General features: G+C 43.3%; 1 protein-coding gene across 1 annotated transcript; it reads left to right on the top strand.

Moving 5' to 3' along the window:
* The first annotated feature begins 275 nt into the window (after nt 1–275).
* On the top strand, nt 276–27,276 carry ANXA13 (annexin A13). Its single transcript, XM_018562212.1, has 11 exons — nt 276–344; nt 1,805–1,880; nt 3,859–3,953; nt 6,845–7,015; nt 10,149–10,182; nt 10,264–10,343; nt 16,658–16,726; nt 17,168–17,269; nt 18,405–18,480; nt 22,288–22,400; nt 27,157–27,276. Exons 1-11 carry the CDS (start codon nt 276–278, stop codon nt 27,274–27,276), a joined length of 1,005 nt encoding a protein of 334 aa, XP_018417714.1.
* Nucleotides 27,277–27,548: the final 272 nt, after the last annotated feature.

Below are 27,548 nucleotides of genomic sequence, written 5' to 3'. Positions count from 1 at the left end.
CAGCCTTTCAGTTCGACTGAACCGAAGTCCTCTTTCGGCCGAAGAGAGCCGAAGCTACGGCTGGATCCTTTGGCTCCTTTGTTCTATTTGATGTACAGCATGGTACGAGTTGGCCATTAGCGACCCCAACCTACACAAAGCAGTCACCTCAAAGTAGTCAAATAGGTTAAATGGGAAGGTGGGTGGGGCTTGATCCCCAGAACAGGTACAATTGCATGCAGCACCGAAGAAGAAGATGAATGGTAGTGTGTTTGCACTTAGCAGGCAGCGCACATATGCAGAAGGGTCCTAGAGGTCCTTTAGGCTGGAACCAGAAGAAAAATAATCAGAGCGCCACACTTAAAGTAAGAGCCCAAAGCATATTCATTACATTAAACTCATCTGAAAGTAGCTAACGCATTTTGGTGTCATGAATCAGCTTTGCTGGTGATCTGTTACTTCTAGTTCTACATGTGCTTTGTTCCTATCTTGTTCCTACACAGGACTGAAAGCTATGGGTGTCACCTGGACTAACCTGCTGCTTGGTATAGCAGCTTCTCAGCCAATCCTCACCCAGCCTGTCAACCTATCTCTCTATTTAAACTTTGTTGTGATCACACTCCTTGCATGAGCAATAGGTTCCCTGTCCCACTGAGAGGTCCTTGTTCCTGTGACCCATCTGCAATGCTGTGACTCCACCATACCCCAGCACTCCTGTTCCTCCAGAGACTGTAACCCCTGTGTGTTCCAGTGACCACTTCACACCTGTGTCTCCAGCATATTCTGTGTCTTCAGTGACCCCCTGTGTTTCCCAATAGCTCCAGAACATCTTATGTCACTCAGTGACCCCCAAGGCATCGCATGTTACCCTGTGACCCTAGTATTTTTTTTTTGTCTTCTGTTCCAGTTCCTGTCTCTCCGGTTATGTACCTTGACTTAGAACCGCATTGCGGCCAGAGGGCGTGGCTACGGTGCCATTTACTTCAATGGCCCGCCACGCTCCCTCCTGCCCCACAAAAAAAGTGAGCCGGCCGTAATGCGAGGCAGCGCGTTCTGGCCAGAGTCGGCCCAGAACGCACTGCATCTGGTGTGAACAGGCCCTTAAGGTTACAAACCTTGCAATTTAATAAGGTCTAAGTTGCAACAATAGCATTGTGCAGAAACAGAAGAACACCCCCCCAAACAAATAATGGTGTTTTTATTTTTGTTTTTCCTTTTGTTTCTGCACGATGTTGTTATTGCAACTTAGACCTTAGTAAATTAGATGTAACTTAGTAAATTAGGTGTACTGGCCATTTTATTCTCTTACAGGGTTATTCAGAAAAGGGTGAAGAGTTTGGAGAAGACCGGAGAAGTGAACAATCTAGGACAACATCGCTGAACTGGAAAAATTCTCCAATTCAGCTCAGTTTCCAGTTCAGCGATGTTGTCCTAGATTGTTCACTTCTCCTTCCTTCTCCAACCCCTTCACCCTTTTGTGAATAACCCTGTTAGTTTATATTCAGATGAGCTCATGATGCAAATTTAACATTTCCCGCAATGAGGCTGTAGTCACAGGAAGGCACTGCTATTTTTCAGTAAGAATTTAAGACAAAATGTATATATATTTTTAGGTCTATTTTGGCTTCCAAATGCATTCTGCTCAAATTTTCAGATTTTTCCACAAATTTTGAGAAATTGAAAACAATACATTTTGCTCATCCTTATTTTTAAAGGGTAAAACGGCTAATATTTTGGGTTTCATAATACAGATCAAATCATGTTATACTACTTTTTCTTAAATCAGTTGAATAATTAACTTTTTATTTTTTTATGTTTTTTTTAGCCAACAATTCGGCACCATAATGATTTTAATGCAGAACGTGATGCTAAGAAACTGCAAAAGGCCTGTAAAGGATTGGGTAAGTGTAAACAATGGCTTTCTTGGCCTCCTGCACTGAATACTGAGAGCGCTGGAGAAGACGCTGCCAGTTCACAGCCTCAGGCATTAACCTAGCCACACACAAAGTGATTGTACGATATCCATTAGATTTGCCAAAAATCTTGAGCCGAAGGCATATGCCTCGGCTCGACTGAGCCGAGGTGAAAGGCGAAGCTGGCGGAACGGCCGGCCATTGGCCGGACGACAGCCTGCTGCCGCCTGCTACTAACAGCTGAGTAGCCAATTGCAGAGACAGATCAGCGTCCCTGGTTACCAGGTAACCAGGGACGCTGATCTGTCATTACTCTCCCGACCCCCCCGGGAGTCTCCCGCTATTAGACACTTTCTCATGGAAAGGTTTACTCTGCTCGATCAAGCTATGCATTCCTATGCTTATTTTTTGTTTATTTTTAATTCTGATTGCAGCAGATGTCAGAATACTGAAAAAGAAAATTGCAGATAGCAAAGAAGCTATTGCTTCCTCTACTATCTGCCATCATTTCAGGGGGGTGCTCTCCCCCCTGCATTACAATGAGAGCTTAGCAGAGCCGGAGGTGATATGACTCATATCACCTCCGGCTCTGCTAATCGTTTTCTATTTTTTTTCTACTTTTTTAAACTGTTTTTCTATTCTGCTTGGGACCACAGAAGTACCGAGCAGAATAGCCGAGCCGAATGACGCTCGGCGGCGTTCGGCTATTCACTCACTGCTGTTCGGCATCTATGATAATAGATGTTGGATCGGCTGAGTTGAATTCCTTCTGCACTTCGGGTTGGCCGAACATGCTGAGCATGTTCGGCCGACCTGAAGCCAGCCGCAGCAAGCCGATGTCGGCTGAAATCAGCCGTACAAGCCTGAAGTAAATAGCTGAACAGCGTTCGGGTCACTTCACTTCTGGTCGGTTATTCACACGGTTGCCGTCGGCAGCTTTGTGAATAATCCCCTTAGTGCTAGGTCCAACTCAATTAAATATAATTTATTTGGCCTCTAACACAGATTGTAACAAATGTGGCCAGCTGTAGAGAGCAAGGTAGCTTAGGAGAACAGATGAGTTATTGACTCCCTACTGCCCCCTATAGACTGAAGGGAAATAAGCTCTCTTTAACTGGTTGTCAATCTGGCTTATTCACAACCTATAATATGTCTAAAGTCAAAGCTTTTTTTTTTAGTACAGGTGGCTGCTTACAACCTTTAGAGGTGAGCGACCTGCAGGCAGGGATTATAAGTTTGGAGCTGACTGAATTTTACAAATAAAGAAGTGCTGGGTGAAGATTGGCAGTGTACGGCTATTTTGTTTGGATTGCATTTGCTGTGGAGTATGGACAACTCTTTGGCCAACAGCTGCAATAAACCCAAGCAGTGGAACTGTGATTAGGAAGTAGTGGTGAGGGTCTCTCTCTCTCTCTCTGCATTTGAAAACTATGGCAACTAGATACAGCTTTTCCCAGTTCGAATGCAGTGTTGTAATTTTACACTATGGCCACTAGATGGAGTTTTTCCTGCTCTGAATGTAGTGTTGTAATATTACAATATGGCCACTAGATGGAGCTGAGTATAGGAAGAGGAGAAAGCACAGGTGTCACCACTGGACATATTCCCCTCCGCTCGTGGTGACAACTGTAAAATTGTAGCTTTTCCATGACTTTCTGTCCTGGTCAGAAGAATCAGGAAAAAATAGACAGGGTGAATCTCCCCAGTGATGACACAAACAGCAATAAAAAAAAACATAGCGGGGGCTCTTTTCTGTATTAACAATTAGAATCAAAAGGCTACAGATACACTTTACACATCTTAGTTTCTGTATGGCTTTGGCTAATTTTACACACATGGTTCACAATATAATTTTGCACATACTGAACCTTTAGGTTGAACTTGATGGACTGTTGTCTTTTTTCAACCTGACTATGTACCTATAGGGAACTTTTTCGTATTGTAAATGTTTAATTTGGTATTACAGGTACTGATGAAAAAGCTATTATTGAAGTGCTGGCGAATAGGTCCTCCGACCAGCGGCAAGAACTTAAGCTGAAGTACAAGTCAATGTATGGAAAGGTATGGCAACTGTCATTTATTATACCAGAGATATTGGTCAGAGTTATCTTCAATGATGTCAAATTCTAAGTTCAAAATTGCCAAACAGAATTGCAAAATATACTGCTCAAGGCAGACTTGTGACCTCACCTTACCTCCGGCCGTGGAGCTATGGCCGGAGAGGGCCCATCCTTACCCCACAACCTCCGCCAAATCCTTGCCTTCTTCTCTAATGTCAATGGGGGCTCAGTCATGGGGTAAAAAAAAAAAAAGATTTGGGAGATTTGCAGCTTTTTGTATTATAAGATTTATTTTGCCAAGTTTGGTCAATCTACAGCCCCACTTTGCTTAGTAATGGACTGCTACAGCATTCTGGGAATTAATTAAAGGAAAAGTACAGAGTATTTTATGTATTTTGTATTTTATTTTAGTACATATGCTGAACTAATATTTCAGTATTTACCTTAAAGTGACACTCAACTCAGGAGTTAAATCTTAAAAATGCATTCACGTTCCCTAACTATTAACAAAAATCTTATTTGTGTATCACTCGGCTGTAGATCCTCAAATCATCTCTGAATTGGTGCTGACACTGTCCTTCCTTCTGGAGGGGGGCTACTTTTGTTCCCCATGGTCCCTGTGTGTGTTGTAAAGTAGACATCAAGTAGATGATGTAATGAGAAAATATGGCTGCTCCCCATATAATTAGAAATTATACATGAAACAAGGTTTTAAAAAAATTATTATAAAGAGTATTCTTGTTTTTAAAAGCTTGATAGTGTTTGTATTTTATTATTTTTTTATATAGTGGGGAAATATTAAATCCTTTATTTTGTGCTCCTGTCGGGTAGATTTTCCTTTACATTCCAACTAGGTGAGGCTTAAATACCCCCCTATGGAGGCATAGACTGCAATACAAACCTGATGGGATGTTTGATCCTTTCCACTCTTACCTGAAATACTAAACATGCACAGCAGCCGTGGTCTCTGCCAAATAGTGCACCACATTCATTGTGATTTACTGCCCTTTGTACCTCACTGCCAATCTCTGGACACAGTCCATTCAAAGCTTTTTTCATCATCAGCGATTAGCAAAGACGGGAGCCTCTACAGCTGCCTTGCCAAACCTTGTTGCCCCTGAGGAATCCTTGAAACTATTTCAGGTCCGAGGGAAGCTAGTGGTTAGCTAGCTAGATCAATGAGCTGTAGATGTATTAATAAATAAAACAAGAAAGAATGTGCATATGACACCCAATGTAGACCATGTTTAAAGCCCCATGTTTTATATGGTAAAACAATTTTCAGTAATAATCCCAAAATAAAAATGAAAAATGGTGTCCAAAAAAACAAATACAAACTCTCTTACATTGGTGGTCAGTGGAGAAATGCCCCCTTACATTGGTGGTCATTGAAGGGTCTTTTTACAGTGGTGGTCAGTGGGAAAGGTGCCCCTTTACATTGGTGGTCATTGAAGGGTTCTTTTTACATTTGTGGTAATTGGGAAAGGAATTCCTTCACGTTGATACCTAGTGAAGGTTCCCTTTATGTTGGTGGTAGTGGAAACGTTATCCGTTTTCATTCATACTCAGTGAAGGAGTCATTTACATTAGTAATCAGTTGAAAAGGTATCCCTTTATATTGATAGTCTGTGGAGAATCCCCTTACATGGTTGGTCAGTGGGAAAAGTATTCCTGTATGTTAATAGTCCGTGAAGAATCTCTTTATATTGGGGATTAGTGAAGGGTCCCTTTACATTGGTGATGAGTGGGAGAAGTTACATTGATAGTCCGAGGGTGAAAGGCACCCTTACAATGTGGTCAGTGAGAGAGGTGCCCCTTTGGAACTATGTTCAATGAGTACTCAACATTCACCATATTTATTCCCAGATAATTTTTGTACAAGTCATTCTGGATTGAGAAAGCTGGTTGGATGACCAGTGACACGTCTTCAAGAAAAATATAGCAAATCCAGTTGCCTTGACTTATTTTTTACAGATATACCATGACCTGGATGAATAAGAACCTTCACAGACATATGTTCAATGAGAGTAAGAATGTACCCTAAATTGTTGGTCAGCAGAAAGAATGCCCCTTACAGATAGCTAAAAAGATCATTAATGTCTTTGGCTCTACCAAATGATGTTAGCCCCTGGAACTATGCAGGCACTATCAGATGGGAGGTCGATCCACCACTGCTAAAGAACCCCTTAGCAACCTCTAAAGAACCCTAGTGGAAAATGACTGCTCCCAAATCTGAATCTGTATGATCATAAAAATAAAGGATGGAGGAGCTGTGGCGCACCAGGCACCATGATGTTCTTTCCCATTCCCGGTCTCTCCCTCCTTCTCTACTTCCATGCCCTCTTCCTTTAACCCCCTGTTGCTCTCCCTACACCGATCTGTGCTGTTTGACGTCCCCCGTACCATCTGCACCAGATGTCTCGGTGTAGGGGACCGTTCACCTCATTGCTCTCTACTCCATGATACCCAGGGTCCGGACCTGATAAGCCCCCCCTATGATGCTCCTTTTCATGTCATCTTAGGTCCTACCCGCTATAACTGGACAGCACTGCCCTCTTTATACGCCTATAATGATCTTTGACACTTGTTTCGTTGATTAGTTTTACAGTCTGCAGGGCTCTGCACAATGTTATCACTGCATACTTTCAATTTGTGTTCCTTGATGCGGGGCTTGCATGCCCTATTTCTGTTCTCTTATTGTTTGTAACCTTTATGTGAAAACAAAAATTATAAAAACCAAATAAAACCTTTGTGAAAGAAAAATAAAGGATGGAAGCATGTAAAGATGTCAAAGGTCAAACATTTCTTATGGGAAGCATCGTTCTAATCCATGATCTCATTGGAATTAATTATAATACCTTAAGATTTTTTTTATGGTTCTTGATTTTCTAGGATTTAGAAGGCGTGTTAAAGAGTGAACTGAGTGGCAACTTTGAGAAGACCGTCTTAGCGCTGCTGGATCGGCCTTGTGAGTTTGACGCTAGAGAGCTGAGAAAAGCAATGAAGGGGGCCGGAACTAAGGAGTCTGTGCTGGTTCAAGTCCTGTGTACAAGGAGCAACCAGGTACAGTATCAACTTAACTGCTTTCATCTTCCTAGAGCCTTGGCCAACAAGCTTTGGACAAAAGTAGCTTGCATTCACATGCATTCTATTAACATTTGAGATCTGTATGAGATGCTTGTGAGATCGCTTGGAGTTCACTGACAAGTGCAGTTGACCTCTGTCAAAGCTGCATCAATCTGCTTTTGCATTACAATAGAGCAGGGCTTTTTTGTCAGTTAATAGGTGCAGATACTCACCCACCACGCATGTGACAAATGGTGGGTGTGGCATATGTGCACTCACTGTAGACATGGTACACATATGCCTCAATATGCTTTAATTAAGAGTACATATCACAGAGAACACGGGGCTTAGGAATAAGAAATGCACAGGTCGCAGGGCTTGGGAGTGTGTATCGCACAGGGCACAGGAGTGCCTAACGCACAGGACTCAGGAGTGCATATGACACAGGGCACAGGAGTGCCTAACGCACAGGACTCAGGAGTGCATGTGACACAGGGCACAGGAGTGCCTAACGCACAGGACTCAGGAGTTCATATGACACAGGGCACAGGAGTGCCTAACGCACAGGACTCAGGAGTGCGTATTACACAGGGCTCAGGGGTGCATATCACAAAGGGCGCAGTACTTGGGAGTGCGTATCGCCCAGGGCTCAAACATGCGTGTTGCACAGGGCTCAGGAGTGCGTAACAACAGGACTTGGGAGTGCATCTCACACAGGGAGGTCAGCTTGGGAGTGCATTAGTCATATTAGTAGTTATTAATTATTAGTCATAATTTTCTTCACATCTACATACAGACCCAGTGTGCTGGAGTTCAGACAAACCATATAACAGTATCGGGGGTGCTTATAAAAGTCACCATATATTTACAGTAAACTCCCCATTATCTGGCATTCAAGCAACCAGAGCTCTCAGCAAAAAGAAAAAAAAATTGAGGACATATTATGTCCTCAATTTTTTTCGCAAGTTGTTTGATAGACATGTGCACACTAAAAAAGTTTGTGAGCAACTAAATGTATGCTGCGGCCGACAGCTAGATTCCTCAGCGGGCAAGTGAATGTAAACAACAGGCAGTGGGCATATGCAATAACCAGCCTGCTATTGGCTATGGCAATTTGAAATAGCCAATATCTGGAGAGTTAATAGTAACTCTCCAGCAACAAAAAACTACAGTTATCCACCATCTACCAATCCCCATGGGTGCCAGATAAATGGGAGTTTACTGTATATAGTTTAAAACTTTTTCTAAAGAAAAAGAACCCTGTTGCTGTAACTGGTTTAAAAAGTGTTACCTGGAGGTAGGCTTTAATTTCTTTGTATTATATTTAAATCCCTTGAAAACTGCATATCCATCTAAGACAGGGATGGGCAACTCCAGCCCTCCAGCTGTGCTTTAACTATAAGTCCCAACATGCCTCTGCCTCCGGGAGTCATGTCTGTAACTGTCAGTTTTGCACTGCATCATGGGGCCTGTAGTTCTACAACAGCTGGAGGGCCACAGCGTTGTCACCGTGTTAATAATAGTGAAAAAAAATAATAGACCTACTGGCAGGATCAACACATAATTACACTGTTAAAGGGAGGACTCAGAAAACCAAAAACGGTGCGACTGACAGATTGCTACACGTGCTATTATTTTGTTTTTTAAAGATTTTTTTATTGATTTTACAAGAAAACAAAACAATAACAAACAAAAAATCAATAAACCAAAATAAAACAAATATCAACATTGTGCAAAAAGAGTCATAATAAGACTTGTCTCGACACAGAAAATGATACAAGTTAGCATGAATATGTCTCACATGGTGGCAACACACACAGAAGGGCTAGAAAAAAAAGCTATTGAGGAACATCAAAAGATGTAAGTAAATTAGGTTGCCTCAATAGTTGTGTTAGGAGAGGCCAACCAGATACGGCCAAAGAGCTGGGGGCAACCCCTCTGCTCATAAGTGATTTTATACAAGGGAAGTAATCAGGGACGTGCGGTCAGGGGAGGCAGGTAAGGCAGAGCCTCACCTAGTATTATGGAGGAAAAAACTGTCGGCTTCAAGTCTGAAGCTGACAGCTTTTTCTCCATTCAGATCGGCTTGTTACAGGTTACAGAGCAGGGAAATCCTCCCCGATGTGTAACCTGTCATGGACGGAGCACTGTCTGTGAACCCCTTCGTGACTGACGACGTACAGTGTACGTCGCCAGCATCGGGGCTGTTTAAACAGACTCCCAGCGACTTTTGCCGCCGGGACTCTGTTTAAACTTGTAGAGCCGACTGTCGGCTTTACAACATGGGACGTGCTGGGGGTGAGGCTGGGGAATGCCTCACCCAGAACTAAAGGTACCTCACGTCACTGGTAGTGATTGATTAACAATGCCATTCCAGCAACTCGGGAAAGGTGCCTACAGACTGCACCACCATAAAAGAATAGCTTTCCTGGCATAAAAAAGGGGAATACGGAGGAGACGCTGAGCTCCAGAATCCGTCCCAAGCTCCCCCAGCAGTCCTAGAAAGCAAAACTAAGGGTTACATATATTAGTAAGGCCCAAGTTCATCTCCAAAAATGCAGTTATATCAGTCCAATAGGACACATGTTATTTTTTTAGTTTGTTCATAGTTCCACTTAAACACTAAGGGGCTCATTTATCAAAAGTTAACAGAGCCTTTCGTTCTGTCTGAATAGGGCAAAACTGAATGTTCTTCTGCAAAACGATTGTAATTGTCAGAAAACATACTGAATTCTGGCCACTAGATGTAACCAAGGAGCATATAATTATTCTAACCCCCAAACTCTGCCCCTTGACCTAACCAAACCCCAAATTATTCATTTGAGACTCTGAATACTTCCTAGATTGGCTAAACCTATGACCCTAACCTGCCTTAGTCAGTAGACCAGTCCCAACAAATTCTCCTTAAATAGGGAGCGCTGTACTTCAAAAAATTAGGAAAAAAAAAAATTAGGGAATAGAGGGTTTTTTTGGTTTCTTTGCCCCTCCTCTTCACTTTAATCTCCAAGTTTATCTTACCAGGGGTTAGTCCAGACATTTAATGATTGTATTAAACATTCTCTATTACTGCAGATACATTCAGTTATAGATCATTGTCACAATCCTCAATATGTCAATCTCTCTTTTCCAGCAAATACGCAACATTAAAGAATCCTACAAAAGGCGTAAGTAAAACGTTCTTGGTTTTGAATCAAAGCAATTCTATTTTTATTTCACACTTTGACATATGTCTTATTTTTCCTTAGTGTTTGACAGAGACTTGGAGGCTGATGTGAAAAGTGATACCAGCGGATATTTCCAGAAGATTCTGGTGTCACTGCTTCAGGTAATTATACCAAACGGCAGAGAATTGCCGGCATGTTGGATTATTTCCATGACCTGCACTACCAAAAGATTTTTGCTCCTCAAGTTAACCTGACCTGGCCTAAACTTTTCTAAGTTAACAAAAGTCCAGGCACATGCTTATGGCTACATGTACTATGTGATCATGTGGAACCCCTTGGATACTAGTATCATGTACCTGGTTAGGGGTAGAGATGACGAGAGTACCTCTCAAAAAACCCTGGAGTAGAGAACAGGGAATCAGAGGGCACAGAGTGGTACTGGTGCCAAAAGTCCAGTCCATGGAAGCTTACTTCTAGCAGAAGGCATGATTGCAAGCTGCTGGTGTAGAGCGAAGATCACCAAGGAGCAAGGTCGCAGGGGAGTAACCATGGAGAAACTGATTGGGCAGCAGCTGGCAGGAATACTGGAACCCATGACGGCTGGTACATGGTCTGAGACAGGCGGTGATCAGAAGCCAAGGAGGCAGAGAGCAGGTAGGGCATAAGGAGTCGAGGCCGGGTCATAACAGGAAGGCAGAGCACTTCCGGAGCCGGAGTCAAAGACAAATCTAAGGGTAAGCTGAGTTAGCAACAGTTAAGCAGATTACAGGAACAGGTGCAGGTTCTGGTCACCTAATACACAGCTGAAGAACATCTAGCAACTTCCCAACTCAGCATGGTGCCAAGCCTGGAATTAGGCATACACATTTGAGCATCTGCACGCCCACATATCCATGCAACATGTGCTTTTGGATCAGCATGCTCGCGTGAGTTAGTGCGTTCACAAGCAATTTATTAGACTTAATAGAGGCATTAGGGCCCCCATGTACATCCTGGGTGATTTATGAAAACTAACACAGGTGCTTGCAGATAGCTTAAGATGTCTTCACTGCAACACTATTCTTTATGTTGAAAAAATGCTTTAGGCCACGTCAGGTTCACTTTAAATGTCTGTTATGGCTAAATTGTTGTCCATACACCATGATATTACAAGGGAAAATCCAGATTGTCTTTGGATCACACAACTGTCCAAACATTGATGGGACAGTTCAATAGGAGCGTGCTTTGTGCAAATGGATGTAATTGATTTTCTAAAATCCACGTGGAAATACACCTTACCTGTAAATACTTACCTCTTCCCCGATGCCCATGACACTGAACACTGCTGTGATTAAGAGGAATTACCAACTGAAGTTTCTGCAGAACTGACACTACTGCATCCTGTAGTAATGTAGGGGTTGGCCGGACACAGAAGATAGACATTCCTGCAAATGTTGGTTTCTAAAAAGACTTCTACTGGCAATTCCATTTCATCACAGCAGTGTTCAGCAGCTTGGGCGACAGGAACGGCCGGTACTTCCTAAGTTCTTTACTGGTAACATGTTTATTTCCACCATGTTTATTTTTGTTACAGTTCTTTTTTTTTCCATTGTGTATTAATATTTCATATTAATCCATTGCTGGGCCTTCTTATTAAAGAGCTCAGTATGCTCTGCAAACCCAGTGCTGTAGATGCACCTTTTTTCAAATTAAAATGTTAATTTCTAAACAGGAAGATTTTATACTGCTAATTAAAAAAATATATAGATCAGTTATATACATTTTTAAACAAAAAGAATGACTACAAACAAGTCTAGCTTCCTTTAAAAAAAATGTAAATTTTAAATGTGTGTGTGCAGCATTTTCCAGCTTGTTTTACCTACAAACAATATCCTGTGGTTTGCATCCATTGACAATCCCTACAAAGACAAGAATGGTGAAATTAATTCTATTTAAAACATCCCTCCAGACAGATGAGTCAGATCCCATTGCCAGTAATATAAGGAATATTTCCTTTTATTCTCAGGATTTCAGGCTCAATACCTAAAATAGCTGTGGTTAGATTTGTCGGCTTTGTCACTGTTTTGGTAAGAGAGGCGGTAAATGCGCAATGCGGGACATATAACCTTAGTGATGTAAATTAGATGTTTCTGCAGCTAATTTTGCTGTAAACTCTTCTTTTTAAGGAGTCCCAGACTTCTTTTTGTACAGTATAATGAAGAATCATACAGCTCAGTGCAGAATAAAAATTGCACCAAAGTCTTGCCAGATTATCTCCCTTCCTTGTGCGTTGGTCTAGCCACACAGCAGCAAACGTGTATAGATGTTAACAGCACAGTAAAAATCCTTTCAGGGTCACAAAATGTTAATTTATTGTTATTAAGATTCTTGTCAAATAACAAGCGCTTTCAGGCTTAGCATTGACAATGTGCAGATTTAACACCAAGCTATATATAGACAAACAGATGCAAACAAAACACCTTTCAAGACACCCCCTGACATCAAAATGACATCACAATCCCTATTGGTTTGGCCATACACTCCCAACTTTAGATCTTAAAAAGAACACTCCGGTATGGAGATGACATGTGGCCCAAGACCCTCATGCCTTGCTCTGGCACTTATTTATTTATTCAATCAGATTTATTATCTGCACGAGCGCTTTTTTTTTGTAAATTCTTTATTTATAAGAGATTTTTTCAATGCACGAGCGCTTTTAACCCCACAGATTGACGGAGGGTATCGGCCCTGATGTCTGGACAAAGTTTCTGTGGCCATTGAGTCTTTTTCCTCTCCCCACCAGGGGGTCTCTCTTCAGGAGAACCCCTTACCAAGTACTTGGTGGACTGGTTTTGGGCTGGTCCCTAAGGATCAGTGTCCACCTGGTTTCAGCGTAGGTGGATTAGGGTACCTTGCCCCTGTCAGGAGCCTTGCACCCCAGAGGGTTCAGGGATTCGAAGGCCCTTCCTCTTAGAAGGTGGAACCCAGCACTATTGAGCACTTATTTGTGTGGTATGATTTCATGCTTCACTCTGTTTACGGGGGTTTGTTTTTGATGCATGCACCATGGGCTTAAAAAAAAAACCCTCAAAAAATAAGACCCTGGCTCCCTGCTTCCAGCGTTTGAGCAATGCATGCACCTGCGGAAGGAGATCACTCCACCTAATAATGTTGACATACACTGAGTGGCCAGATTATTATGACCACCTGATGTTTGTAGGCAAATTAGCTATAATTAGCTATAATTTGGCGCTGAAGTTGCTAGAGGGCCAGACCATTATAAATAGGGAAGCAGGTTGTTTACCACGACAGTAGAAGTGATTTGTTTTCTGAAGATACGGGTAAACAATGCGATTTCACAGCCTTTGAACGTGGGATGATTGTTGACGCTCGGAGCCATGGAGCGAGTATCAGCAAAACAGCAGAATTTGTTAAATGTTCAAGAGCAGCTGTTGTTAAAGTGTTTAAAGACTGGACTGTCAGCCGAAAATCTGGGTCTGTGGCCGTCAGCGACTAGTCAATGTTAGGGCGGAACGGAGAGTGGCAAGACTGGTACAAGACAACAGAAGGGCAACAGTGCATTGTAAAGTACTGGCCGTGGTCTGGTAGGATCTCAGCTAAAGACAGTAATGCACCATGGAATAAGTAGTAAAGGACTAAGTTGTGGCAATCAAAAGCAGTGTTTTAATCCACGTAAAGTAATTTAGCAACAATCTGATAACAGCAGTTAACATGCAGTGTTTGTAATCCAGGTAAAGTCACATGGCAACAAACTGATAAGCATGGAACATGGTGTTTGTAATCCAGGTAAAGTCACATAGCAACAAGCTGATAAGCACGTGACATGCAGTGTTTGTAATCCAGGTAAAGTCACATGGCAAGTAATAGTAATGTTTGAAACAACCAGCAATGATTAATGGAAGTTCACCAGCTGGCCATAGGACACAGTGAATGGAGGTAATGGTTACCTGCAGGTTAGAGGCTGCCTGTGGCAGTATGCTGTGGTAGGAATCAGCTGTCCCAAGTGGGTTGCAGGACAGAGTCCTGAGAAGTAGTGTGGGGATTTAGGAGATCCAGACGGGTCTGTCAGCACAGTAGGTCGGCGTCTTCCTCCTTGCACAGACACCGGCCCAGACACACTTCCCGCAATCCCGCAATCGTACGATAATCGCAAAGTGTATGGAAGGCGTGCAACCGTTTTTTGTTTTTTTTCACAAGTAAGTTTTTATTGTGTTTATCAATTGCATGGTTACATACAGTATTCAAGTATAATACAATACGTTAAACGTTTAGATATACATGAAGGGGGGAGGGGGAATTCAAGGGAACAAATATAGTGGGACGTGAACCCATCTGGCCCAGGGCTCTTCCCGGGTTTTAGTTGTTTTATTACCTGCGCTACTTCTTGGGGCGTAAAAGGGGCTTCTAATTCTGCTTTGATCGTTTCTTTTATGGGCGGAGGGCTATGCCTCAACCGTGCGACCATTTTTACTGTACGGTCGCACGTCTTTTGTCTAAGGAGCATGCTAGAAAACCCGCCGAGAATCGTACGATTTTCGGCTGGTTTTTAGCATGATCGTAAGATCAATGCCGCTTGGGCTAGTGTGCGCACGCGCACACTGCCCGTTCAGCATTGCGGTCATCGCAAGCCCGCCCGATGATCGCAAGTACGATCTGCCTGTCCAAGATGGGCAGATCGTACGTTTTTTAAATTACTTTACAACCATCGCAAGACCAAGGTCTTGCGATGGTTGTAAAGTGTATGACCACCTTTACATGCAGTGTCAGATTCCTCACACCACCTTTCAACATCTCGTGGAGTCACGAGGCGGCCCAACGAGGTACTGATGGGGTGGTCATAATAATCTGGCCACTCAGTGTAGATCCCGTGATGGTTAATGGAATGAGCATTCCAGCATCCTCTGCCAGGACAGAATAGTTGGGTGGGTCTTGACTTTGCCAATTTTCTAGTAATTTCCACCACTTTTACGAACTTTTGGTTTAAAAAATGACCAATAGGATCAAGGCAACCTACCACTAAAAGTTTTTATTGCTTGTGAAGCAACAAGTTCTTTTTAATCATAGTAACATAGTAACATAGTATTTGAGGTTGAATAAAGACACAGGTCCATCAAGTCCAACCTATTGCGTGTATGCATGTGCATCTACATGTGTTTGAGTTATGTGTGATCTTATTCTTATGTGTACCTGTACCCCAAATGTTACGGTCCCTGAGGAAATCGCCCAAACGTTTTTTGAACGATTCCACACTCTCAGCTGAAATCACTGCTTGCAGCAACGAGTTCCAGACCCTAACCGCTCTAACTGAGAAGAACCCCCTACGCCCCTTGTGCTGAAATCTTTTCCCCACCAATTTTAGGTGGTGGCCTCTGGTCTTTGTTATGGAGTTTACCGTAAAAAGTTTATTGCTGATCTTGCTATCCCCATTTTTTACTCTCCATAAAAAATATGGAGTGAAACGAAGAAACAAGAGTGGGAGGAGAGCCCAGCATAGTGTATTTATGTCTTGGTAGGTTGCAATAAACCTTTGGAATGGTATGTAACCTGACCATGAGTCTGTGGAGAATATATCTCTCTCCACACGGAACTTTGTCCTTCTTTTTGGTCCACTCAATGCATGGGGAGAACCCAACCTTCTTCTCTCTGGGTGGGCTTTGTATGGGATGGTTGATGCAATAATGAAGGAAGTGTCTGAAAACATCTCTGGATTGCAGAAGCACTTGGCATCATTAGGTTTACACGTAGGAGAGATAACTCAGGAGATTTGTTTTTTCAGAAAGTGGTAATGTATTAGGTTAAAGCTCACCCCCTGCCACTTAGAAAATAATATTATTAGGAACTTACTAGTTTACCCTGTGCAAAAAATGATCTTCATTTTTTTCTAAAGTCAAGTTTTCCAATAGTTCTGCTCCTTTTATTCTGATATTTCAATACTTCTCCTCCTTTTTCTAATACTTCTGACCCTTAGTCCTCCTTTTTAGTACAGCTCCTGTATTGTGCGACCAGGCACTGCTATGTGCTACCTATGGAGAAATGGCTCCTGGTCCCGTTTCCTCATCTGTGGGTGGGTACACTCAGTGCAGCACCCAGTCACAACACTCCCTCAGCCACTAATTGACAGCTTTGCAAAAAGCTGCTTACTTTAGCACAACATTGTGTCTTGGGACCCTATGGGACCTTTTTAGGTTTTCTTTAATGTGCCCCCACCCAACTGTGTGTAATCACCCCCAATGCTGCGTTCAGTTACCCAGACTGAAGAAAATACATAGTATGGAAAAGCGTGCGACTCCATGACAGTGCTGGTGATTGGTGAATAGCCCATCACTGGAGGCAAACGTGTGTCCATTCCAGAAGGGGAAACGTTAGGGATTAATGCCTACAAAGTGTCTAAGCAGTTTATGTGCATGAGGCTAATAGCAATATGTAAGGGATGCAAAAAAGCCCTTTTTTAATCGTCCATTTTATTTCTTGGCAGGCAAACCGGGATGAGGGTCTAGCTATTGATGAAAAACTTGCTGGGGACGATGCCCAAAGGCTCTATGGAGTAAGTAATAGCTGTACATCTCTAAAATGACATCATCACACTATCAATGTATGCCATTTAAAGGAGCTTTCTATTGCCTTAAAGGTGGAGGTGTGTGGAGGTAGCGCGGTAGTGATTACGGGCATAGAAAGCGGAAGTTTAACTCTTGCACATTGCAAATCAATATAAAATAATTTATTGAAAGGGAGAACACTGCATTTTAAAATACTTGATTTTCTGCGCTTTTACATGCAATTATTTCTTTTACGTTTCTAGATCTATAGGTGGCATTTTAAACACAAGCATGTATCGTTATTTTAGGCAAAAAAAGAAAATAATAATTTATTCTGCACTACATTTTCTTGGAAATATAATAATTTGAACTTCCTAGGATGTGAAGGGAACTGTTACTCATAAGAGGCGTTTATTATATCTCTGTTGACGTCATATTTGTTCCGTTAGGCTGGACAGGCTCGATGGGGTACCGATGAATCAGAATTCAATGTCATCCTGGCAACAAGAAACTACATGCAACTTAGAGCCACATTTAAAGCATATGAGATTGTGAGTATGGAGGAAGTGTGGCATGACCCGTCTGTCCACCCGTTTTCTAGGTAGACTGAAGGGTTTATTTTTATTGCTCTTTTGTGCAAATAATTTACAATGCAAATCAACACCAGCGTTTAAATTTAAAGCTCAACTCTGGGGAGCAGGATCATTTTTCTAGCTTTAGATGTGGTTATGTCTTTATCTCTGCTGTAAAGTAATTTCCTGCTGGCTTTCATCAAACAGAGTTTGATGCAGGTCCTATAGTAACCCCCCCCCCCTTCAGTAGGGGGAGCTCCTCTGGGAAAATCAGAGATAGAAGATTTGGGAGTCTTGGTAGACCACAGACTAAGCAATAGCATGCAAGCCAAGCTGCAGCTAACAAAGCAAGTCGATGACTATCAGGCATAAAAAAGCCCCGTTAACAAAACACTCATCCAGGTCCACCTTGAGTATGCGGTTCAGTTTTGGGCACCGATCAACAGGTAGGATGTCCATGAACTGAGGGGGCTGGTGGACATAAGCTATAAGTATAGATTACATAAATTGAACTTATTCACTGTGGAGAAGGACCCTCCTCCGTTGGGTCTGCCCCGATCCTTATATACCGCATGTTAAATGGGGTTGGAAAAATTGGTAAGAAATTGTTTACTCCTAAAAAAGACAAGAGGGCCCCACCAGAGATTGGAAGAAAAGAGATTTATTCTCAAACTGCGTAGGGGATTCTTTACTGTTAGAGAAGTAAAGTTGTGGAACTCTCTTCCCCAGGTAGTGGTATCAGCTGAGAGTATAGGCACATTCAAAAAACATATAGATGTCTTCCTCAAGGAATACAATATACACGGGTATGGGAACTGTTACTGACTGCTACAAACCCATACACACACGTTGATCTGGATGTACCTGTGTCTTTATTCAACCATAACAACTATGTAACCCCCATGGGTGTCAGGTCTCCCCATCTCCCTTTAGCTCTTCACAAAACACAGTACTAAGAATGGATTGGAAGTACAGATGTTGCAGCCAGTGTAGCTCGTGAGAGAATAGAAGGGTTAGGAGTTAACATTTTTCTTTGTAGGCATGCCTATGGATTTGAGTTTTGAAATAGCGGCATAGTCACTTTGAATACATTTGTGGTCCCTTTCCCTTCTAGCTCCATGGCAAAAACATTGAAGACGTGATTAAAAGTGAAACATCAGGAAACCTGAAATCTGCTTATCTGACAATAGGTATGTTCTCTTCACAACATTTCACTTATTGTTGCCTACATTCAGTAGATTAGTCTGTCAGCAGGCTGTGTCTGCATTGGAGTGTACAGTATAAGTGTGGGGACATCATGCATTGCTCCCTGGGAAACTTACACAAATAGCCTTGTGGGAAGCAGTAAAGGCTTCTGACCAAGTGTTCTTTTTACATGGTAGGCCGGGGGTAGCCAAACTCCGGCCCTCCAGCTGTGGTGGAACTACAAATCCCATGAGGCATTGCAAGATTCTCACAGCCACAGACATGACTCCCAGAGAGAGATGTACTATGGGATTTGTAGTTTCACCACAGCTGGAGGGCCGGAGTTTGGTTACTCCTGTGGTAGGCCTTTGAGTGAATGTCCCTCTCACTTTACTTTGAGGCTGTGTGAATCATTGCATCTTTCCAGCATCCTTTTCCCTTGCGGCTATACTAATGTGCCCACCTTCTGTGAATGATTGATTACTTTTTTTCTCTGCCACCCAAGGAAAGTATCCTGGGCTCTATTTGGCAATGACTACATTGTTCTATCTGCTCCAAGAGCCACTCTCCATTAGTTCTAACTGCCCCGTCACCCTGCTGCCCTCTCTGATCGGTCTTACATCTTTGACACAATAGCCAACCAGAAACAGCGCATGACAGAATCTCTGGAGAGGGCAACGAAACAACTGACCTGACTCTATGGCATTGATCCCTCACCAGCCAGATCAGAGGCTTCACTCTCTCACTAGCCAAATTGCTGCAAAGTCTGATTCCCCATCCAGAAAGTGATGCCGTACAATCAGGTAAGCTGACCATGCTCTCTGGCCACGCTCTAACTTGCGGCAGCTCGTTAGGGTGTTATAGGCCTTACTTTTTGTAGTCCACTATGTTGGCCATCACTGTGCCTATTTACACTTATATCTCCTCCCACTGGCTTTGGCTGCTTCCATCGGCTTCATGCCCCTTTGTCAGCCATATTGCTACCAGTTATGCCCTCTTACCCCTTACTAGCTCCCAATGGCAAACCACTCCTTTTGGCCAACACTGCTGCTATCAGTACTCTTTTGTTCAGCTGTTGTCCTTATGTATTAGGCTCAATAGCCATCTTTCTGTGACCCTGCTCATACCCTCAGAGGAGGGATTCTGAACATCATTTGACCATCAACCCTCCTTGTGCTATGATTCATGTCTCAGGTCAAGTCTTATTCACTCATAAGTTCAGATGAAATGATTTAAGGGAGTTATGTTTTCTTTTGTTGGAAATTAGGATCAGCTTCTCTATCACGACCCCTATAAATAGGGATGCTTAGCTCTTCATCATTGATTGGCATTGTAGCATCTGACTCTGTGTGGTTTTCAGCTACAGGAAGCTTTCAGCTACAGGAAGATGATGCAAAGTAAAGAGAACTTATCTAAGAGGATGGGGTCACTGGGTTTTAATGGAGCTTTCTCTTTTCATACCATTAAGGTTGCCTACTCATCCCATTAAAGGAAAACTTTCAAGAGAGGAATACATGGCTGCCTCGTAAAAATGCCAGTTATGTGGCAGTCACGCTGCTTTTCGGCTAGTGCAGTCTTAAAGGCACAAGAAGGCACAGGCAGCAGTAAAAATATGGCCAGGAGCTTTAACCCCTTCACTCTACTCAAATGTTTTTGCCTGTGTCCCCCATAGGAGAGATTTGCGATTACTAGGGCCCTGACAGAAAATAAGGGGAAATCTCCCTAACAGGGTCACAAAAGGCAATAAAAGCATGTTATAAGCTTTAACCCTCCCCTCTCCATTCTAAAAACAAAATTAAAAGGGGAAATCTGAACAAACACCAAGTATCATCGGTACAAGGTGCAGGGACATGTGATCCATACACTGATATTACATGTTTCAGCAATTCTTTTTTGGGAAATGGATGTGGTAATATGTCAGAGCAGTCTCATGCATTTCCTGACTCCTTCCTGACCCAATGCCTTCTCCAGAAATTCCCAGAGGAGTCCCACTCATGTCTGACTCCAAATACATGAAATTATCCAGTTATAGAGAGAATAACAATAATCCATGCTGATGATGACATGCTTTGGACTGCAGCAACCCAACATAGTAATCATAATGAATTATAAGGATTACTACTGAGGCAAGAAGTAAAGAACAAGGTGCATCCAAGATCCATGGTCACCCAAATCAGTGCTTATTTCTCAATCTTCAGTCTAAAACAACTCTAGGTAACCTCCTGACAGCAGTGGTAGATGTCATCCAGGCTTTGTTAAAGGGAAACTCCAGTTTACTGGAACAGGATGTTTTGCAGGTTCTTTACTGCTTCTGCTTTGTATATATTGGTGTTGGCCTTGATTGAACATTCCCAAACTAACTGCTAAGTGGAAGGCTTGGAAGGAGAGTTGGAAGGTGCTGGACATGGATCCCCAACCAACACAACCAGGAATCCTTGTCTTAACCCAGGCTTTTTCAACCAGGCTTCCTCAGGGGGACCTCAAAGTTTTGTGGTAGTGGGACTGTGATGTGAAGAGGAGGTGAATGAAGACTGATGTGAAGGTGGCTCCTGATGTAAAGTGGGTACTGTCATATGAAAGAGGGTTTCAGATGTGAAGGGGAACTACTGATGCAAAGGATGACTCTGATGTGAAGAGGGAGGAAAATCTTGATTTGAAGGGAGCACTACGATGTGAACACTTTTCTGTGTGTTTTTGTGTGGGGCGTCCCCCTTAATAATCTATGACATTTTAGACTGGGGTGCCTTGAGATTTTCCATACTTTTAAAGGGTGCTGTGACTAAAAAAAAAAGGGTCAGAAACACTGGCCTAACCAAATGGCTTGTTTTCAAGAGCTCTCCACAAAACAGGGACCCGCCTCTAACATTTTAATTGTGAATATGTATTTCAGGAGCACTGAATAAATGTTCTAAGAGTCCAAAATTATGGTTCCATTATTTCACAGGAAAAGGCATGCAAGTCATTTGCATGTCCCTCTTCATCAGGGCTTTAAAGCCCATGTCCAGGCAAACAAAAAACACTCTTGCATCCACACCCACACTGCAAGGGTTAATTGTTTGATTATGTCTAGGGACTGGAGTAAAGCAGATCTACATACCTGATCCCCGCTCTCGGCGGTTTCCTCTGGGCTGCTAGACTGGCACTCACAGCCTCTTCTTCCCAGAGGAACCGCATTAGACGTGAGGGTGCTGAGGGACATTCCACCAGCCAGAGCAGAGGGGAGAGAGATGAGTGCTGACTGCCAGGGGAGTGGAAATTCAGCTATGCAAATTGGCTTTACTTCAGCCCCTAGATATAAAGTATATGAGCACACAACCCATGCAAGCCCCACTGCAAGGGTAGATTTTAGGTTTGCCCAGAGATGGGCAAACCTTTTTTAACTGTCAGTTGGACTCAAAGTAAAGCTCCTGGGTAAATCAATCTAAAACCAGACGAATGATCTGTGGATCGATGCTTGTGTCAATGGCGGAGCAGCTGTGTTGAAGCCCTGATGAAGGGGGATTGTTAGGCCCTTCGTGTCGACTGCCTTTTGTTATTTTCCTGTTATCACTTGTGAAATAATAAAACATTATTTGGGATTTATTGCCACTTTCTCTGATGATCTCTGAAGTGCTAAGTGGGAGGGTCTGCCTTCCTTCTAACCACCTGATCAGGCTCAGTGCTGCAGTAAGAAAAGCTTTGGCCCTGGCATCCCTTTACCCTTGCGGGTACGTTCATTGGTTGCAATACAAGGAACTCTTTATAAAAGTGCAAAACCGGACAGCATTTTGTACACCGACATGTAATAATGTTCATATGTGGTCTCTTTGCAGTTCAATGCACTAAGGATTGTCAAGCCTACTTTGCCAAGAAACTTTACAAAGCCATGAAAGGGGCCGGGACAGATGAGGCCACACTGATCCGAATTCTGGTCACCAGGGCAGAGGTAAGAGTCAATGGGCACATAAGTGATCCCACATGCTGTTCATGATCTGTGTACACATTCACATGGCAGTGATAATATTGATAAAGCAATAAGACGCAACAAACCTTTGGCAATACTTTATTGTAAACGTGGGGGTCCACACAGATGAATCATTTTCTTTTGTAGGGTAACAGATTTTTGTCATGCCTAGTACAGGGGTAGGCCACCTCAGCACTCCAGCTGTGAAAGTACAAACCCGACCATGCCTCTATCTCTGCGAGTCATGCCTGTAGCTTCCAGAGTCTTGCAATGCCTCGTGGGACTTGTAGTTCCACACCAGCTGGAGTGCCAAGGTGGTCTAGCCCTGGCCTAGTATATTGAGTCCTATGGATTAATAACAATTAGTTTCTCAAAATTTTACTTGCAGCACCTAGGCAATGTCTCATGCTATAGGCACATACAGTATACTCTCATTGCTGCCCCTCACACCCTCCCACTAGGGTTGACACCTGTCTGGGATTCACCCAGGCAGTCCGGGTTTTAAGTCCTGTATGTGCTGGGCCCAGGTTTCAGGCCAGCTGAAGCTCGGACGCAAGATGTCATTATGTCAGGTGCACAGAACAACCAGGGGGTCCTGGTGTTCCTACTTGTATGCAGCCTTCCTGCACAGTTCGGGTGTAGACCTCCGCAGTGACTGGGCTCTGATGGTTCGTACAACATTTACAATCTCTCTCTCCATCTTACACATACACTACAATCTACCGCACGTGGCAATGCTAAATGAATACACTCAAAGCCAGGATTGTGGGGGGTGCAGGAGGAACCAGGGTGAGTGTTGGGGTTTTTTTTCATATCGTCCTTAATGTCCCTCATGCCAAAAAAGCATTAATTTCAGCAAACAATTTGTGACTTTTTCAGACACGTTGTGCTTTGGCCCATTTACCAAGTTCTGCAGTGTATGGTCCTGAATCAGGGACACAGGATATCACTCCTTGCTATCTCTCCTCACTCTCTGTCACTCCTCGGTCTCTCCTCTCTCTCCCCAGGCTGTCTCTCCTCTCTCTCTCCCCTGGCTGTCTCTCCTCTCTCTCTCCCCTGGCTGTCTCTCCTTGCTCTCTCCCCAGGCTGTCTCTCCTTGCTCTCTCCCCAGGCTGTCTCTCCTTGCTCTCTGCCCTGGCTGTCTCTCCTTGCTCTCTCCCCTCGCTCTCTCTCCTGGCTGTCTCCCCTCTCTCTCCTCCCTCTCTCCCATAGCTGTCTCCCCTCACTCATCCTCCTGGCTGTTTCTCCTTTCTCTCTCTCCTCTCACTCCCCAGGCTGCCTCTCCTCACTCTCCCTCCTGGCTGTCTCTCCCCACTCTCTCTCCTGGCTGTCTATCCTGCTGGTTGTCTCTCCTGGCTGTCTATCCTCACTCTCTCACCTGGCTGTCTCTCATCACTCTCCCCTGAATGTCTCCCCTTGCTCTCTCCCCTGGATGTTCCTCCTCACTCTCTCTCCTGGCTGTCTCTCCCCACTCTCTCTCCTGGCTGTCTCTCCCCACTCTTTCTCCTGGCTGTCTCTCCCCACTCTTTCTCCTGGCTGTCTCCCCCGCTCTCTCTCCTGGCTGTCTCTCCTTGGTCATTCTCCTGGCTCTCTCTCCTGACTGTCTCCCCCGCTCTCTCTCCTGGCTGTCTCCTTGCTCTTTCTCCCGGCTGCCTTTCTCACTCTCTCTCTCCTGGCTGTCTCTCCCCACTCATCTTCCTGGCTGTCTCTTCTCACTCTCTCTCCTGGCAGTCTCTACTTACTCTCTCCCCTGACTGTCTCTCCTCACTCTCTCTCCGAGGTTGTCTCTCCTGTATAATCTCTGAAAAAAAGAGACTGCCACGTGGCACTAGAGTGTTCGGGTTTTGCTTGAAGATAAGGTGGCAACCCTACCTCCCACCCACCAGGAGAGTGTTTGATAGTGTGGGAAATTCTGCCTGGATACAGTATGGGCACAACCAATGACCATTTGCTCACAGCCGTTTAACCCCATGTTAGAACACATTTAAATCCATTTAGTAAAAACGGCTTTATTATATATATATATGGTTGTATCTGTTCTGTAAATCAGCGGATGCAGAAACAGCCCAGGTGGAAAATGGATCACCCAACATTCCTAAAATAGTTATGTATTGAATTTGAGATAGAAGTCATTGAAGAAGATATGTTTAGGAAGACTTTACCGTGCTAAGCTATTCATTTCTTGAGAAAACACTAGAGGGCGCCAGGGGTATTATTTTGTAACATTTAATAGAACTTCAGCATGGATCAAGCCCCCACTCACATTTCAGCCTGATTGTTTTTAGGAAATGTTGAAGATTTTATCTTGTGCGTCTATTACCTGTTTCTGTGTTTTTAGGCTTCAGCACTTTTATTTTAGCAAAATGCAAAGCTAGTTACTAGGTGGAGACGGTTCATAGGCGGAAAAATCACGCAAAAAAGGCAAGTTACATGCATTTCTCAGGCTCTCCCATGGAAGTCTTTGGGACCAAAAATGCACAATTCTGCCTCAAAAAAGCACGCGTTCTTTTCTAAGCTACCAGCAACACAACGCTCAGGTGTTAATGGACACCATCGAAAAGAATGGAATTCTTCGTATTCAGCGTTGTCACGCTTCAGGATACACGTATCAGAATGCTCAGGTGTGAAAGGGTGAATCCCATCGACCTAAAGTACCCCATCCATCACAGATGAATACCTTCTTCCTGTGGAAATAGCCACTGCAAGATTTATCTCCTTCAATAAAATATTCTCTGCGCTGACCATCCCAGTATGGGGCATGTGTGCACGCTTCCTCCGACTCCCATAATTCAAGGCTTGAGGTCACCAGAGTCACCAGTGCTGGTACATCGAGGTCCTATGCAGATAATGAATAAGAAGTATTGTATTCACTCTAGGGAAGGTGAGACCATCACTCTGAAATTGGGAACCAGATTGGTGCCGCTGTCAACACCCTTTCAGCCGGCATACCTTGAAAAGTTGATCGAAGGAGCAGGTCAGAAAAACTTCCCACGAACAGACCCAGCAGCCAATGAGCTGCCGGCTCTGTACAGGTATTCTGACAGCGGCCACCGTCAGAATACAATGAAGACTGCGGGATAGAGGGATCTGTTATATTTTCTTTGTTCAGCCTGCAAGAAAACATTACAGTGTATGGCAAGCTTTAGTGACCTGAATGGAAATCACATTCCAACATATCCCAAACCACATAATTAACAAACTGTTGAGATACAGTATAATAATAATAATTATTATATTAAATAGCAAGCAAGAAAAAAAGCCAGTTCAAAAATCTGTTTATGAAAATGTATATAATGACTCACCATGTATACTTACTATAAACGCTCAAATCCGGCCAAACTGTGAGAACTTTTGTTAGCCGTGTTGTCTGAGATCCCAGTTTGGGGATTTCCTATGACTTTTTATCCCTGTGACACCAGGACAAGAAATGAGGGAAACAGGGTCACATGTTGGGTTACGCTTCGGGTTGACCATGAGTTGGACCCGAACCCAAGCTGTGTGTAGTTCATCGACAGGCAAATTATTTGCCCTGTTTGTCTGGCTGCCAAACCTCCATCTGTGTCCTAGAAATCAATGAAGCCCACAGAGCAACATTGGTTAACTGGTGGCTGAGCCGTACAGCTTCATCGGGTGCTGGGATGCAGGCAGCTGCACCATAACAGCTATGTCACTGTGGGGCCGCCGGCGTCTTAACAACCAATGACGCTCTGTAGACCACACGGCATCATTAGATGCTAAGATGCTGGTGGCAAGACGGCATCATTATTAATTATGGTGTGCTTGCCTGCTTCCTATCAATCAATGACGGTGTGTTTCTTAGCCGTTAGTATTCTAGTAACCAATAATGCTGTGTGGTCTAGTTGTTTATGTTCTAGCATCCGGTGGTGCTGTGCAGGTCATTGGTTGCTAGGACACGGGGGCTGGTTTTCGGTTTGCTTGGACAATTGCCAAAGCCTGATTTCTGGCTGGATACGTTTGGCTTATTAGTCACATGTACGCCAAGGAACAAACAGCAACCTAAATCTGCTGGAGATTTTCCCTCACTTCCTGTACCTGTGACCCCCCCCCCGGTCATCTTCAGTCAGTTTGTAAGAATTAAAATGTGAGGTTCTAACCCTTACTCACTATCCGGTTTTGGCTGAAGCTCATTGCAACAAATCAGATTCTCCATTTTCTAAGCAGCATTAAGAATAATTTTAAGGGGTCTATTTATGAACAATTTGCAGAGCCAGTGGCCCTGAGAAACTCTGTGAATGTTCGTTCTTTGCATAAGGATGCACAAAAAAAAATTATTGTAATATTTTCTCTATAAGTTCAATATATTTTCAAATGTCATGTAATCCTATATTATGGCCACTGGATGTAAGTAAGGAGCCTTGGACAAAGCATTTCTTTCCCATGCTCATCGGCTCTATCTAGTGGCCATCATGTGGTATTACAAGATGACATTCGAAAATACATTAGATTCATAAAAGAAAATATACAAGAACGTCCATTTGCACAGAACGAACATTCAACAGAAATTCACAGGGCCAATGGCTCTGTGACTTGTTTGTAAACAGCCCCCATAGTCTTGAAGTGCATTTCAGCCGATGAGATCCTTCATTTTCTAAGCAGCGTTAGCAATAACACTAATCTTTTGATTTGTGGAAACAATGACACTTGTCCTGTTCCTCCAGTTCTAGCCATAGTACAATTTGTAGTTCTTACTGGAATTCTTTTCTTTTATTCCCCTCAGATTGATCTGGAGACCATCAAACAAAAATACGTAGAGTTGTACAAGAAGAGCTTAGCGGATGCTATAAAATCCGACACGTCTGGAGATTTCGGCAGAATACTGATCGCTCTGCTACATTAAGGAGAATACAAAGCTGTGGAATGTGTTCCTCCAGACTGAGGGGATGGTACATGTGCATGATATGTGTTGATAGAACCCATTTTTACATCAAACCTTTCATTTGTAGCTAAACCCGGAACATTGAACTACTCAGTGCTCTATAATAAAAATCATATAAAAGGTTTTGATCAATTTTGGTGTTTGTCATATTAAAGTTTATTGTAAGGTCATTACACCTTGGGTGTAGAAGGTGCTCTGGGTGTACCTCCGGGTTACTGGAGGAGACGTTTGCG

This window comes from Nanorana parkeri, unplaced genomic scaffold (assembly GCF_000935625.1).
Source record: "Nanorana parkeri isolate BGI_ZX_2015 unplaced genomic scaffold, ASM93562v1 scaffold566, whole genome shotgun sequence".
Lineage (NCBI taxonomy): Eukaryota > Metazoa > Chordata > Amphibia > Anura > Dicroglossidae > Nanorana > Nanorana parkeri.
Note: the sequence above shows the minus strand (reverse complement) of the source record. Positions and strands in the feature narration are given on the sequence as shown.